General features: G+C 44.4%; 1 protein-coding gene across 1 annotated transcript in view; it reads right to left on the bottom strand.

The window, feature by feature from the left end:
• The window catches only part of PAPPA (pappalysin 1), a 173,628-nt gene that overhangs the window by 106,139 nt on the left and 53,749 nt on the right, over positions 1–13,740 (bottom strand). The window contains exons 4-6 of the mRNA XM_084219498.1: positions 11,431–11,724; positions 7,012–7,204; positions 908–1,029 (exon numbers count right to left, since the gene is read on the bottom strand). Coding sequence (XP_084075624.1) covers positions 908–1,029; positions 7,012–7,204; positions 11,431–11,724 — 609 coding nt within the window. The remainder of the gene's footprint in view (positions 1–907; positions 1,030–7,011; positions 7,205–11,430; positions 11,725–13,740) is intronic.

Raw genomic sequence — 13,740 nt, 5'->3', positions numbered from 1 at the left:
CACCAGCCCAAATAATATTCCTTGTAGACTAACTCCCGTGTGCTTTAGCTGCAGGACAAATAAACCCTTAACATAAGGAGGTATTTGTATAATGAGTTTGCAAAATCCAGGATTGTCCTTGGGGCTCAGTGAGCTCACCTGCGCGCTCACGGTGAAGCGTGGCTGCTCCGGAAGGAAAAGCTGGCGAGGGACAGGCTGAAATAACACTCTGCTCTTTCCAAACTGTGATTTGGGATGACTGACCTTTGCCTGGTACAATCTTAAATATGCTCCACCACACACACCCAGGGACACAACGGAAGGGACGTGTGGAGGAGTTAATGATGGAGATCTAATGGCGCTGCACAAGCAGCCCTGCAGACCATTCTCCCTCCAACAGGCTCCAAGAGAATGACTCGCAAAACACCCTGAACAAGAGGGCTTGACGTGGTCACCTGCATTCCTGCTGCAGGGCACTTGCCCAAAGGGCAACCTCCTTCCAGCCTGGCTGCTGCTGCAGCCCACTGCTATTCATCACAAGTGAAGGCAGCACCAATCAGGCCCAAATAAATAATGGCTCCTCACTTTTGGAGCTGGAGTAGAGGGAAAAAACAGCTCCCCTGAGGAATTCATCTGGCAGATGTGAATGGTCAGCATTTCTTGGCACTCTGCTGCTTTGTGAAATTCATGTTCTGCTCCTGGAATTCACTTAATTCATGGGCAGGGGCAGGACTCAAGGGCCAAAACACAGGTGTTTGAGCCAGTGGCATTCCTTCAGGGCACAGTGCTCCTCTGCCCGCCAGCTCTGTCCAGGTTCCATGCAGGTATAACCAATCACTCCCAGATTTTCCCACTGTCTTTGGGCTCTCCCTTTGCTCTGTCCCACCTCCTGTGCCACCATGTGTTTGTTCCCCTCCCTTTGACTCACCTTCTGCCTCCCGTGGGCTCCAGTGCCCCGAGGGATCGCAGGGCATGGGAGAAGAGGCGCTGAAGGCGTATTGCACCAGGACTCTTCCCTCTGCACACAGATCACATGCTGATCCCACTTCTCTAGGAGGCCAGGAAAACAGGAAAACACACCAACTTAGTAACAGCTGAATGAGCTGCTTATTCAACTATATTAAAAGCAATAAGACTTAGAATTCAGGTCCACTTAACCCCCTTTTCTCAAGGCACTGACAAAAGTGTTTTCTGATGCTGTTCTTCTGTAGATTTAATTCAAGAACCAGTGTAGAAAGCATTTTTGAGCCCTCTATCCAACACAAAATGACAGCAACCTGGGGAATCACATTCACCTATTTTATTTTTTTTTCCCCCTGCACAGGAGCAAACCATGATAAAAGGGGTTAGAGCAGAGAAAATTGTCTCAGGAGTTTTCAGATTTATTTCTGCTCTCACCATGGATTTATCTATTGCTTGAACTTGTAGCATCTTTAGGATTGTCCTACCAGCAAGATTGGCTGAGCAGGGATATCCAGTTAAACACCAATTCACAAATCACAAACTGGTTTGGGTTGGAAAGGGCTTAAAGCTCATCTCATTCCACCCCCTGCCATGGCAGGGACACCTTCCACTGTCCCAGGCTGCTCCAAGCCCTGTCCAACCTGACCTTGGACACTGCCAGGGATCCAGGGGCAGCCACAACTGCTCTGGGCACCCTGTGCCAGGGTTTCACCACTCCCACAGGGAGTGATTTCTTCCTAACATCTAATCCAAAACTACCTTCAGTCAGTTTAAATAGTTTTGCTAATACATTCACAAGATCAGGGTTTAAGTTGATGTAGACTGGAGTAACACTAATATCCTCCATAAGGTTAAGGTGATTTATGTCAGCCAAGGATGCAATTCATACAGTTCGGCCCTACGTTCCTTGGGGTCACAAATCTGGAACTCTGAATGACCCAAAGTACATGGTTATTTACCCCAGTAAGCTGCTTACTATTCAGAATTAATTGTTTTGCTTTAAGGAACACTTTCTGCTGAAATGGAAAGTTAAAAATTAATTATCTTAATGATCAAATGCACCGGAAAGGACAGAAGTTTTAGGCAAACAATTTGTGTGTAACACAGTGTACTCTCTATGCTACTCTAGTAAGAACAGCTTGAGTCAATTATTAAATAATTTATATCAACTGTTATAATTAGCTATGCAAATTTTAACCATCATAGTCACCACTACATGATTTATTTCAGCACTGCTTTGAAGAGAGGGCTGTGGGGCTAAGGCAGAGGTTATTTGGGATCCCCAGTGGCTGAGTCACCCTGAGAGAGACAGTAACTGGCTGAATTGTGCAGTTCAGGAAGGGATGCACCTGCTGAAAACACCTGGAAAATACAACATGGCAATGGGGCAGAATAAAGATGAAGGAGACAAAGGTGGCCCTCTCTTCCTTTCATGGTCTGCAACACTGGTAATGAAAAAATGTGGGCATGTTGTGAGTAACTTCTCTTCGTGTCTCACTTCACCCACCTGCACCACTGGCATGATACTGCCTCCCTATTTCATTTCTCAGCTGCCTATTTAGCAGAGGTTTAGGTGTCTGACTCAGCTTGCCTGAATAATCCATGCAAAACCAAAAATTTTTAAAAATCAAGAAACCTGAATAAATGGTCCTGAGAAATAAAATGTAGAATTATTGTTGTGGAGTTGTTCTTCAGACACTTCCATGACCAGTCAGGATAGAAGTCCCTGCAATAACAATCCTTCAGTTTCTCTACAAAGAGACTCCTGCATTAGCACTTGGTCCTGGATGAGGAGAGGGCTCTGGAAGCCAAGTTTCCACAATTAGGACTGCTTTTTACTCAAATTAGCAGCTATACAATTTCATCACAGGCTGCCATGGTGGAAAAAAACTGTAGGCTTATGGACAAACATTTCCTTTTACCAGTGAGGACTTGGAGGTAAGAAAGAAATCACAAGGAGCATCATGTGGGAAAGGCTATGAGCAAACTTTCTCTTTTTACTTTTCCAGTTTGGGAGCCAAACTCAACCCTGATGTAACTCCACTGGCTGAAAGGACTTACACAGGGGATGACTCCTGGGTTAAAGTTTTTGGTCTGCAGACTCTTGCACACAAATCCTATAAAGAGCCATGAATGTCAAACCTAATTATGGAGCTGCATTTACAGGCTTATGAAAACCTAAGCCAGGTCCTTATACCTTATGAAGCCATAGACAACAAGGAAAAAAAATGATCATAAATTGGTTCAAAAAACACTATTAATTAGGAATGATAGCCATATCTGCCACCTTATACACGGTGGCACATGACTGCCCAAAGTGCAGGCTAATGGAAAATCTAGACTTCTCTGTTTTCTAATAGGCCAAGTACTGGGGAAATTCCAGCTCATGAAGTTCAGAGCACAGGAGGAATTCATTCCTACAGCATGATATTTCAGTGAAGTGGGTTCAAAATCTAAAGATTACTAGTGAAAAACAGACCATTTCCTTCAGGGCCAGCACCAGTTCAGTAGGCAACTCAAAACCACTAAAAATCTGTCATTCCTTTGGGTAAAGAGTGCCTGTTTACAGACTAAATTTGAGCTGCTGTACTTGAAATTCAGGATTGGTCCTCTCCCCTCTAAGGCACTGAAACTTTCCAGTGAGGTTTAACAGAGTGATTATCAAGCCCAGCCATCTCTGGGACACCACACTGACCAAAATATTTGCTTGCTAAGAATGAGATAGAATCAGATTCATGGAAATTAATGCAGTCACCTCAATGAAAACTTGGAGAAAGATGCAATCAAAGATTTCTGCCCAAATTTGCTGCAGAGCCCCATGACAATAACTGCTCACATCTGCCCACGCATCTCAGACAGGAGGTGCATGAATGGATGTTCAGAGACAGCAGATGAACACATCCAGTGGATGCAGCCAGGAAATGAAGAGACTTCTCTTTTTCTGGCTTGTTTTCACTTGTTTCATTTACTTTATTGTTATTTTATTATTACATGTTATTGTGTGTGTATTTTTTCATGCTTTTTTTGAAAGGGAGGATGGAGAACGGGAAGGATTCCAATCCTGTGGACAGGAGCTACAAGAAGAACGGCTGGTTCTTGATATATTTGATTATTAGGGATGTCTGGGAGCCCAACCAGCTGCTGGAGCTGAGGGTCTAAGCATGGCTCTCTAGAGTGTGAGAGCAAATATCAATGGAACACTCTGAAGAGGCCAGGAGGGTCCATCAGGAAGAAGACTTTATTGCTCTGCACAACTGTTGCGTCTACTTCTGCTAAATTGTGAGAACACAGGAGAGCCACCCCCAAATTTACAGGAGCTAGGAGTTAACATTGCTCTTTGCCCCTAAATCCATGTAAGTAATCAGGTAATTTGAACACTTTATGAGGAAAGCATCTAATTTACCTACGACAGACTTGCATCTAAGCAGGGAACAGACACACACTCTTTACTTCCATACCTCATCTCCCTTCAACCTGTCAGGACCTCCCACAGATACAGCCAGCCCAGTGCTACGTTTTTAAACAGAAGGCTAAATTTTCCCTCCCTGACTTTCATTAAGCAGAGGTCACTGCCTGTGCACAGCTCTGGAGAATAAAAGAGACATAAAAGGAACTTGAGTTACGCCGAGCACGCCCACAGCAGCATTGTAATTGGGATCAGGAGTGAGCTCTGGGAGTGAAATTCCTCCTGTTCCCTGCTCCCAGCAGTCCTGGAGCAGGGAAGCTGGACCCAGCTTTTTCTCACCCAGCGTGGAGGTGTGCTGCAGGACCACACCTGATGTGCTCCTGGGGGAGCCCCCTGACGTCAGGTCCTCATTAACAACTGTTGTGCGCTGGAGATCTCCTTCTATTGGGCCACAACACTTGCTAATGTAGCCAGAGCCATTCATCCTTTGAAGGCCCTTTTACACTGTCAAAACAGCAAGGAAGGGGCCTCTGTGCATTAGAAACCAGGCCCAAGGCACTCAGCAGCTGAGTATCAGTCTTCTGTTTTTTACATGAATAGTCCCATTGAAGTGAATGAGTTTATTCATTCAAGTGAGGCAAGTAAAATTTGGGCCAATGGTGTGCACTTTGTGTAAAAATATCTGCAAAGATTTACAGTATTCCCACACACAGATAAGATTATACTTGGCCAATTTTACCTCCTACTTGTCTTGCACAGTGACCCAATTTCACAAATTGATACAGGCATGAGTCTCTGACCGAGCAGTGCTGGACACGGCGGTTCTGGAAGTTCAGCACGTGGGCTTTTCCAGGATTAGTCACTAGAATAACACTATCATCCTTGTTTTGATTAGCAGATCAAAAATTTGGGCATGTCTCAGACAGGATCATTTCTATGTTTCAGTGACATTTTTTAATGGTCACGGCAACATTGCTGTATCTGTTAGCAGTGGGAATCTCATTTTAACAAGGAATTGGACTCGAAGTATTTGAGGCTGTCTCTTTAAATCTCTTCAGTAATACTGAGCACACAGATTTGAAAACCCAAAGGACTTTTTTTTCCTGGAAAATCACTCTTTATTTAACATATGATAACTCTGTTATGAAATTTTAGATTTAACAGGCTATCCACTGTGTGTTATTTAAGAAGCAAGTAACTAGAGGTTATTAAGAACATATTGATTGAGTTATAAGAAATATGTAATAAAGTCATATTTGGTTACATAACAATTAACTCTGCATAAATGTGTTTTTTAGAGGCAGATGGCATTTATTTAACACACAATAAGCATCTTCTGAAATCTAAATTAAATTGGAGAAACTTAATTTACCTAAAAATGATTATGGGCTGAAAAATTCTGAATTAATTTTCAGAACTATATGAGTCCTTTTTGCAGGTAGGGAGTAAAAGGATTTGGTTACAAAACCATAATTAAAGCAAACACTGTTCAGAGCACAAGACCTCTCTTTATCAATTCCTAACAGGATTTGATTTCCCTCCCCATATTAATCTGCAATAAGGGTGGAAAATCTCATCTGAGCAGAAAATAACAGCTCTCTGCCCAGTGGGATAAAGCACAAGCTGGCCACTGAAATGGCCACGGTGTCCTAGCAGTGCTGGAAGGAGTTTCATCCCTGATGGAGGCAGTGGTTTCAAGGTGCTCTCCCAGCACAAAGCAGCAGTGCTGAGGCAGCTTTTTGGGTGCTAATATGCTTGTAAATTTGGCCTCCTGTGCTCTGAACTGCTGCGGTCCTGAAGGACACTCCAAGTTTGCTCTCTATAAAACAACAAAGCAAGAGGTGGAGAAGAAGTGCAAACGGGGATGGGAGCTAACGGTAAGGCGAGAAGGTCACTGATTTGGGAAGTTCTCTGCCAGGACTCCCTTAGCTCCTGCAGCTCATCCAAGAGCTGCACAAGAGCATTTAGATGAAATACCCAGTTACTCAGGTCATGCTGGGGCAGAATTGGTCTGAATGTGGGCTGCAATGAGGTGCAACTCCTGCCCAAAGCCCTCCATTTTCCATTATTGGTATCACATAGCTGCCTGCCTGCCAGGCAGGAATACACACCTCTACACTGACCTACAGGATGATGTTCACATCACATCCAGGGGTCTGGGACTTTGATCTGCTTCACTCCATTCCCATCTCACATCTACAGCTCAGGGGAGGAGGCAGCATTTGTCCCTGTCCCCAGTCCAGCCACCTCCTTGCCCATGAGCTCTGTGCTGTAGAAACAAGATCCACTTTGTCCTTGCAAAGGGAATGTGCAAGGGGAGGAGGGGGGAACGTGCAGACACAGCTGAAGCCCACAGGTATTCATGAGCAGCAACAACAGCAGGAACCACAGGGCTGGAATCTTTGATTGAAAATTCCTCCCATAACATATGGAGAAAGATTTGCCCTTTACATGGCAAATCAATGGCCTTCAACTGAGCGCTACAGGCTGAGAAAGGAAGAGCAGACAACAGATCAATAACCTCCTCAGTATGAACCAATTTAGGAAAGAGCCTTAAGCCAGGCTGAGCACAGCACATGACCAAGCTGCACTCCTGGAGTGGGACCTCCAGCTCTCCCCTTCCCGTTTTTCCAGCATGAAAGTACAGAGCAGAGCATGATCACCTTTCAAAGAAGTGGCCATCGATGGGTGGAAACCACTCGAGGGTGACGGAGGTGGAGGTGCGAGCCACAATCTGGGGGGCAATCGCCACGGGAGCGGGTTTCTTGGTGGGCTGCCAGCTCTGGTAGACGAGGTCCAGGTAGCAGTGCATCCTGGCCACCTGGTTGGGCGTGAAGGAGTCGGTGCAGTCATCGTCTGGAATTCAAACAGAAGCCTCGTCAGCCACGTGGGGCAGGAGGTGGGAGCAAGGGGAAGAATTACGACCTGGTGAATGGGAGCTCCTTGGAAGGGCCGGGCTGGGATCCCACAGCACTCCAGAGTTAATGGTCTGTGAAGGAATTAGCGCAGCCATCACTTGTGGAGGCAGGTGAAAGGAAACAATGGTTAAAAAGGAAGGAAATAAATCAATAAATGTTCCCTCCCCCTGACCTGGGATACACCTGAAGTACCCAGAGATCATCTCTAAATGAGGCAGAGACACAGAGGGGAAGAAACAGAAAGCTTCAGTGCAGCACGTTCTGGGCAGGATTTGGGCCACCAGTGGAGATCTGGGTTTAAAAGAATTTCACATATAAAATAATATCTCTGAGAAAGGATGGAAGGGTAAAGGATGGTAGAGTAAGGAAAAAGCACTGACTGGGAGTCATGCAAACTATGGGCAACAGGCTGTCAGATCTCTTAGATTAAAACACAACAGAATTTAAAAATACAAAACTTTTAAAGTTCCTAAATTTTCTAATGAGCAAATAAGAATGTTCTGAAAAATCAATTTACCATATCATTTCAAACACTGATAAAAACGTTTTTGGTGCAAAAAAAATAACTTCAGTTCTATAAAATTCTCCCCCATTACCACTATGACTCTAACCCCTTTCTGAACTTTTCACAAACATTTCTTGATATTTCTTATTTCTTTTTCATTCAAAATGGAGGAATAATTATGCTGGATGACTTCCCATAAATACCCATTTCTCATTTCATCTTGCTTTCCTCAAACATGGTTTGGCAACAAGAACACATCCAGTGCCCTCTGAACACCATACAGCTTTACAACTACAATGCCCCAGAGAAGCAGAAAATTGCTGTTTCTCTATTGTGCAGATCCCAGAGGGAATAAATATGTTGTGCAAAATCACCCAGCAAAGCCATGCTGAGGAACTCGACGCTTAGCACTTCAACCATTTTTCTGGTGTTCTTCCCATCAGATGAAAAGCTCTTGAAAACACAGAGTGTTTCTTCACATGTGCCTGCAGAGTTCCCAGCCCAGCAGAGCTCGGTCCCAGCTGGGATCCAAACAACAGTGACAGTTCTGCACAGGTCAAGTGCTGCACTTCTCTGGGAAGATGCAGGTCACCGGAGGCTGCTCGTGGGAGTTCAGCATTGTGACAGCGTTAGGAGGTGCCCTGATGTTTGCAAGTCCGTGCCCTGTGGTACTCCAGAGGAAGAAGAAAATATGAATTTCTTCTAAAGACAAATGAGTGTTTGCTGTCTGGTTTAAAATGTGGCCACATCTTCCCAGAGATGCAGGCAAAAGGAGATGGCTCTGGTCAGGATCCTGCTCAGACTCCAGCCCTCCCACAGTAGGGACACCCCAGCTCACGTGTTTTCCTGTTCTCCCAATTCCACTGAGCAGTGACACTCCTCTGATCAAACATGCACAGCAGATAGACACACAGCACCCGCTTGATAATATCTACAAATCCCTGTGGGGATGCAAAAAGCTGCTTTAATGTGACATCTCTGGATTTCCTCAATAATTATCGATGGTCTACCCCTGAGCATGCTGTAAAAGCCATAAATATTCTTCACGGAAGCACAGAAGGAGACAAAGGCCCTTAATAGCCATCATAAAAGAACAATAAAATATATATAGGACAAAGCAGTGGGACAATGGCACAGGAGAAAGATGACCTGCATTCTCAATCTGTTTAAACACCAGCACAGCCTGTGTCCAGGGGGAGGGGAAGGGAGGAGAGGAGAGGGAGAAAGGTGTTCCACTCAATATCAAGAAAGGTTCAAGATCCTCAGATAAAGCAATAATTAGAGAAATTCTATACTTTGTTGGGATGATTACTCCAACAGAATTCAGAGGAAGAATTTGTAATGATTTCATGAAAAGTCATCTAAAAGACTAACTTATCTTTTATTTGGGAACACCGCAGCTATTTGGACTTGTAAAAATAATTTACAAGTCCTATTTCTCACACTACCTAATCTTTTGGCCATTTGTAACTTGTTATTCCAGGAAAAATAAAAATTATCAGTCAAAGTCTGTGCTTTGCTGAGGGCTGGGGATAGCTGGACAGATGGATGGGACAGGAACAGACAGACAAATACAATAGGATCAAGCTGTACACGAGCAGCAAAACAGAAATGAAAGAAAGGCAATTCCTAGAACTGCATGACCTCAACCTACATGTTTCAAAGGTATTTTGACAGCAATTTGATATCCTGATATATTTTACTCCACTGGCAACAACAGAAAAGCAAACAGATTCATGCTTGAGCTCTAGAGATATCTATCATGTCGCTTCACTTCATTTTTCAAGGAAAAAGAAGAGGTTTCATCTCAGAACACCAGCACACATGTAGCTCCCAGGAGCAGATGGGTATCTCTGTGGTCTGCCTCAGCTCCCGAGTCAGCTGGCAGGGCAAGTTCTCTTTGGAAGATAAGAGCTCAGAGTTTTGAAACAGGCACTTCCCACCCCTCACCACATCCACACGAGCGATTTGGTGGGGGGATTTTGTCATCTGGAGTGGCCCTGTCTTATCTGAGGGATGTTACCATGGGGCTGGACTTGGTGCTCAGACTCCCTGCCTGACCACAGGCACCACAGTACTGAGCACTGAGGAGCTGACTTGGTGTGTTTGTCCCTGAAAGCACCCTCTAAACAAATAGAAAAATAGAGAGAAAACTCGACATTGCTTTTAGCTCGTGCCACAAAGGGCATAAAATCATTTTGGTTATAAATCATTGCAATCCATGCCCCAGATGACATTAAACACTTTGCTTCTCTACAGTTTTATTACAGAATAAGCACTCCTGTGACCTTTTGAGTGGGAAATCTATGTTTTTGCCTGGAGTATAAAGGTGCCCTTCAGTGTCTGTTAGTATACTGGTTGCCTTTAAAATGTTGTTGATCCTGTCAGCTCACTGTCATAGATTGTCACCACAGAGAGACCCTGCGGCCCAAAAAAAGGGAAAATACGAGTCAGGGTATCCCCTGTTCCTTCTGAGAAATAACAGAGCGACTTTCAGCTTCCCTTGAGCTTCCAGAGGTGCATCAAGGACCCCACTCCAGCCTCATCCAATGGAACAAATGCCCTCTTTGGGATGTGCTCTGTTGGGAGAATGCTCATCTGGGCACATCTGGGCAGCAGAGCTGTGCCTGCAGAATTGTAACCACATCAGCTTTTGCTTTGAGGGCTGGTTTTACCACAGTGATACGGAGCCTCTGTTGTTGCACTCCCAGTACAAACCAGCACAGCACACTGGCAGTCCTTGCCCAGGCAGAATCCCACTATTCACATTCTAAAGATGGAACTGGGGTGTGATTCCAAATCAAACCTAAACATGGCATTTTTACAAACACCTGGAGGCACGGGCAGTGCCTCATTAGTTGTCCACCTGTCACAGGGTTATCTGACAGCCTTGATGGTATCAATATTCATATGACATTCTATATCTCCTTGGGAGAGTATAAACAATCTCTGGATTTGAGTTTTTCAAAGACCTCATAGATCAGGCATCCAGATCTCAGAGAAATAGGGTGTCAGGTTTGCTGTAGAGCCTTTAGAAGCTGTTTTCTTAATGCTTATCTCATTTGTTCCATCCCCCAAACCTTCTGCCTGGTCTTCGCATGAAACCCTGTGAATTTGGGGAAAACTGGGATAAAAGAAAAGGGATTTCTGATCTATCAGGTCTGATCCTTCATCAAGCCAGGATCTAGACCTTTATCAGCAAAAAGACATCAGTGCTTGTGGTATTCACGTTCTCTGAACAGAGAGAGACATAATTCTCTCTCCCAGGATTTTTCCTGGGGAAGGCAGTGAGAAAACAATTCTTACCTCTATTTGCTGCTCCTGTTGTTTGGCACATGTGGAATTTGTTATGGAGATTGTTTACTGAGGGTGATGGCTGTTTGGATTGATTGGACAATTAGGTCAAAGCTGTGTTGTTGCTGCCCGTGAGACAGTCACAGGGTTTTCTTGAGTATCTCTTTAGTATAGTTATAGTATAGTGTTAGTGTAATATAGAATAGCTTAATAAAGCAGTTTTTCAGCCTTCTGAATCATGGAGTCAGAGCACATTACTCCCTGGCTGGGGGATCACCTGTCTCTATGATAAGGTGTAATACCACAATTCTTTGTTCCTTCTCAGCCACCGACATCCCCCCAGCAGCCCGAGCAAATCCCAATACCTGCATAGCTCATGAAGTTACTGAAGGGCGTGTTCAGGAAACTGTGGAAACCACAGGTGTCATTGCCAGGCCCAGGGTCCCCACACAGCTTGTGCTTAGGAGCAGGGTTGGTGTCACTGCAGAGGTCCCCAGTCTCGAAGGAGGGCTCTGTTTCCATGCACGGGTCGCTGCAGGACAGGATCTCAGAGATGCCCCTGAAGACGTGGTAGAGCCCCAGGCTGTGCCCAATCTCGTGGATCATGGTGTGTGTGTGGCCAGGGATTCCGTAGAAGGAGGGATTCAGCACAATGCCACCTGCAAGGGGAAAGAGAACAGCTTCTGGGTTTGCCTTGTGCTCCTCAGGATGGCAGGAGAAAAAGGAAAGAACACCTTCCTAAGGGTAGGTCCTCTGCAGTTCGTTGGATCTTCTGTAGCAGAACCAGACTCATTTCCTGCCTGGCAAAGTTTCATCTCATCCTTAATCTGGGGCTCTCAGGAGGAGGAACCGTGGGACAAAGCTCAACATCCCAAACGAAAAACGCTGCAACAATCAGTCTTTCAATGTAGGGTTTTTTTGTTAACTTAAAGGAAAATCCTGCATGAAATTACTTCTTACTATGCTATTTTAGATAATTTCACGTGCTTAAAGAGTGTGACTCTGCCCAGAAACGTGTAAGCAACATATTTGACACCAAGAGTCAAACAAAACACACCTGGAACACTCTGTGTATAATATTCCCCAGGGTAGGAATGTGAGAAAAGCCTATTAACTTCTGAAACACCCTGAGAATTGCAGAAGACTCCACCAATACTTGCAAATTAAGAGCTGAGCAAAGCAAAGTGTGCACACCCAAGGCTGGAGCAGATTTTTCAGGGTGTCATGGAGGCAGCTTTGAAGTAACTGTCAGAAACACGCTGTTCATGTACTCAGACAAGCCTGGCTTGATCTGAACTGCACAGTCCACTAATGAATATGCATTAAGTCTAAAGTGTCAAAAAAAAAAAAAGAAATCCTGGAATGTGATAACCCTGAAATAACTATGTGGTTATTAAATGTTTTTGCGAAGAAAACTAACGGTGTTTTCTGTTGTATGAATTAAGGGATGTGCAAATATGCAAATGGCAAATTAGTGAGGATTTGCAGTACATTGAATTAATCATATGAACTATATTTTTAGCTCACTTAGATGTACCTTTGTATTTAATATATGCTTGATATTTTCATTATTTAGCTTGTTGATCTCAACTTTTCCAAGCCCTTTATTTAAAACCCTTTTTGTGTCCTGCCTATCATGAGAAGAGGACACTGCTTTGTAAAAGTTATAGTGGGAATATAAATCTTGGGCATGGTACTCTAATAATTTAGTGACAATGAGGAGAGAAAAGGTTTTGGCAGCAGGACCTTTATCAGTGGCTGTAGTACAGGGAAGATGAGATCACTGGGTTCTGATGCACCACAGACCCTTCATCCTCATCTGCCTGGAGACGTGGTTGTAAAAACCATGAAATTAGAGGAAAATGAGACCATGAAGTTCTTAAGAAGTCCTCTAAATTCCACTCTCAAAGCAATTAGGTCTATACCATCCCTCACACGCTCTGGCCTGTTGCCTCCTCACAACCCCTGATGACATGACTGCCCCAGCAATCAATGTCAGCACTCAGCATCCCTACAGCTGCAAGGATTTAACTCACATCTAATCTGAATTGATTTTTTGGCAATATAAGTTCATGACTTCGAGTCCTTCCTCACACAGATATGAAGAGCAGAAGATTCTCCTCCCCTTTCATCAGCTTTTATGAGAATGTCATCATCCCCACTTCAGGCTCTTTCCCTTCAGCCTGAATCACTGTAACCCCTTCAGCCTTTCCTTGGAGCTCAACCCTTTTCCTAGACCTCCCTGACTGTGGTTCTGCTTTGATTTTTCCCCATTACTTCAGGTTTTCCTCTAAGAACAATGCCCAAAACACAACATGCAGCACTTCAGTTGAGGCTGTGACAGTCGGTGCTGAAGGAGCACTTTGGATGTCCTCAAGGGACACATGCACAAAATATCAGGAGAAAAGAGGTCTTCCCTCTGAGCAGGGGCACAAGGTGGAGAGGAGTCCCATGGGCAGGTAAAAATACAAAATATCATTTAAAAGAAAAAGAATAGAAAATTTAAACACGTACACAAAGGAGTAAATAAAATCTGCCACACTGCAGCATCTTGTCTCCTATGGCACACATAGTCTCTGCACCTCCTTTTCACAGCACTGAACTGTTCCTCACACCAGTTCTCCACATTCCCCATTAATTATACACAGACCTACCAGCATGCAGCTCAACAATAA

This window comes from Fringilla coelebs, assembly GCF_963513975.1.
Source record: "Fringilla coelebs genome assembly, chromosome: 21".
In the NCBI taxonomy this organism is placed as follows: Eukaryota; Metazoa; Chordata; class Aves; order Passeriformes; family Fringillidae; genus Fringilla; species Fringilla coelebs.
Note: the sequence above shows the minus strand (reverse complement) of the source record. Positions and strands in the feature narration are given on the sequence as shown.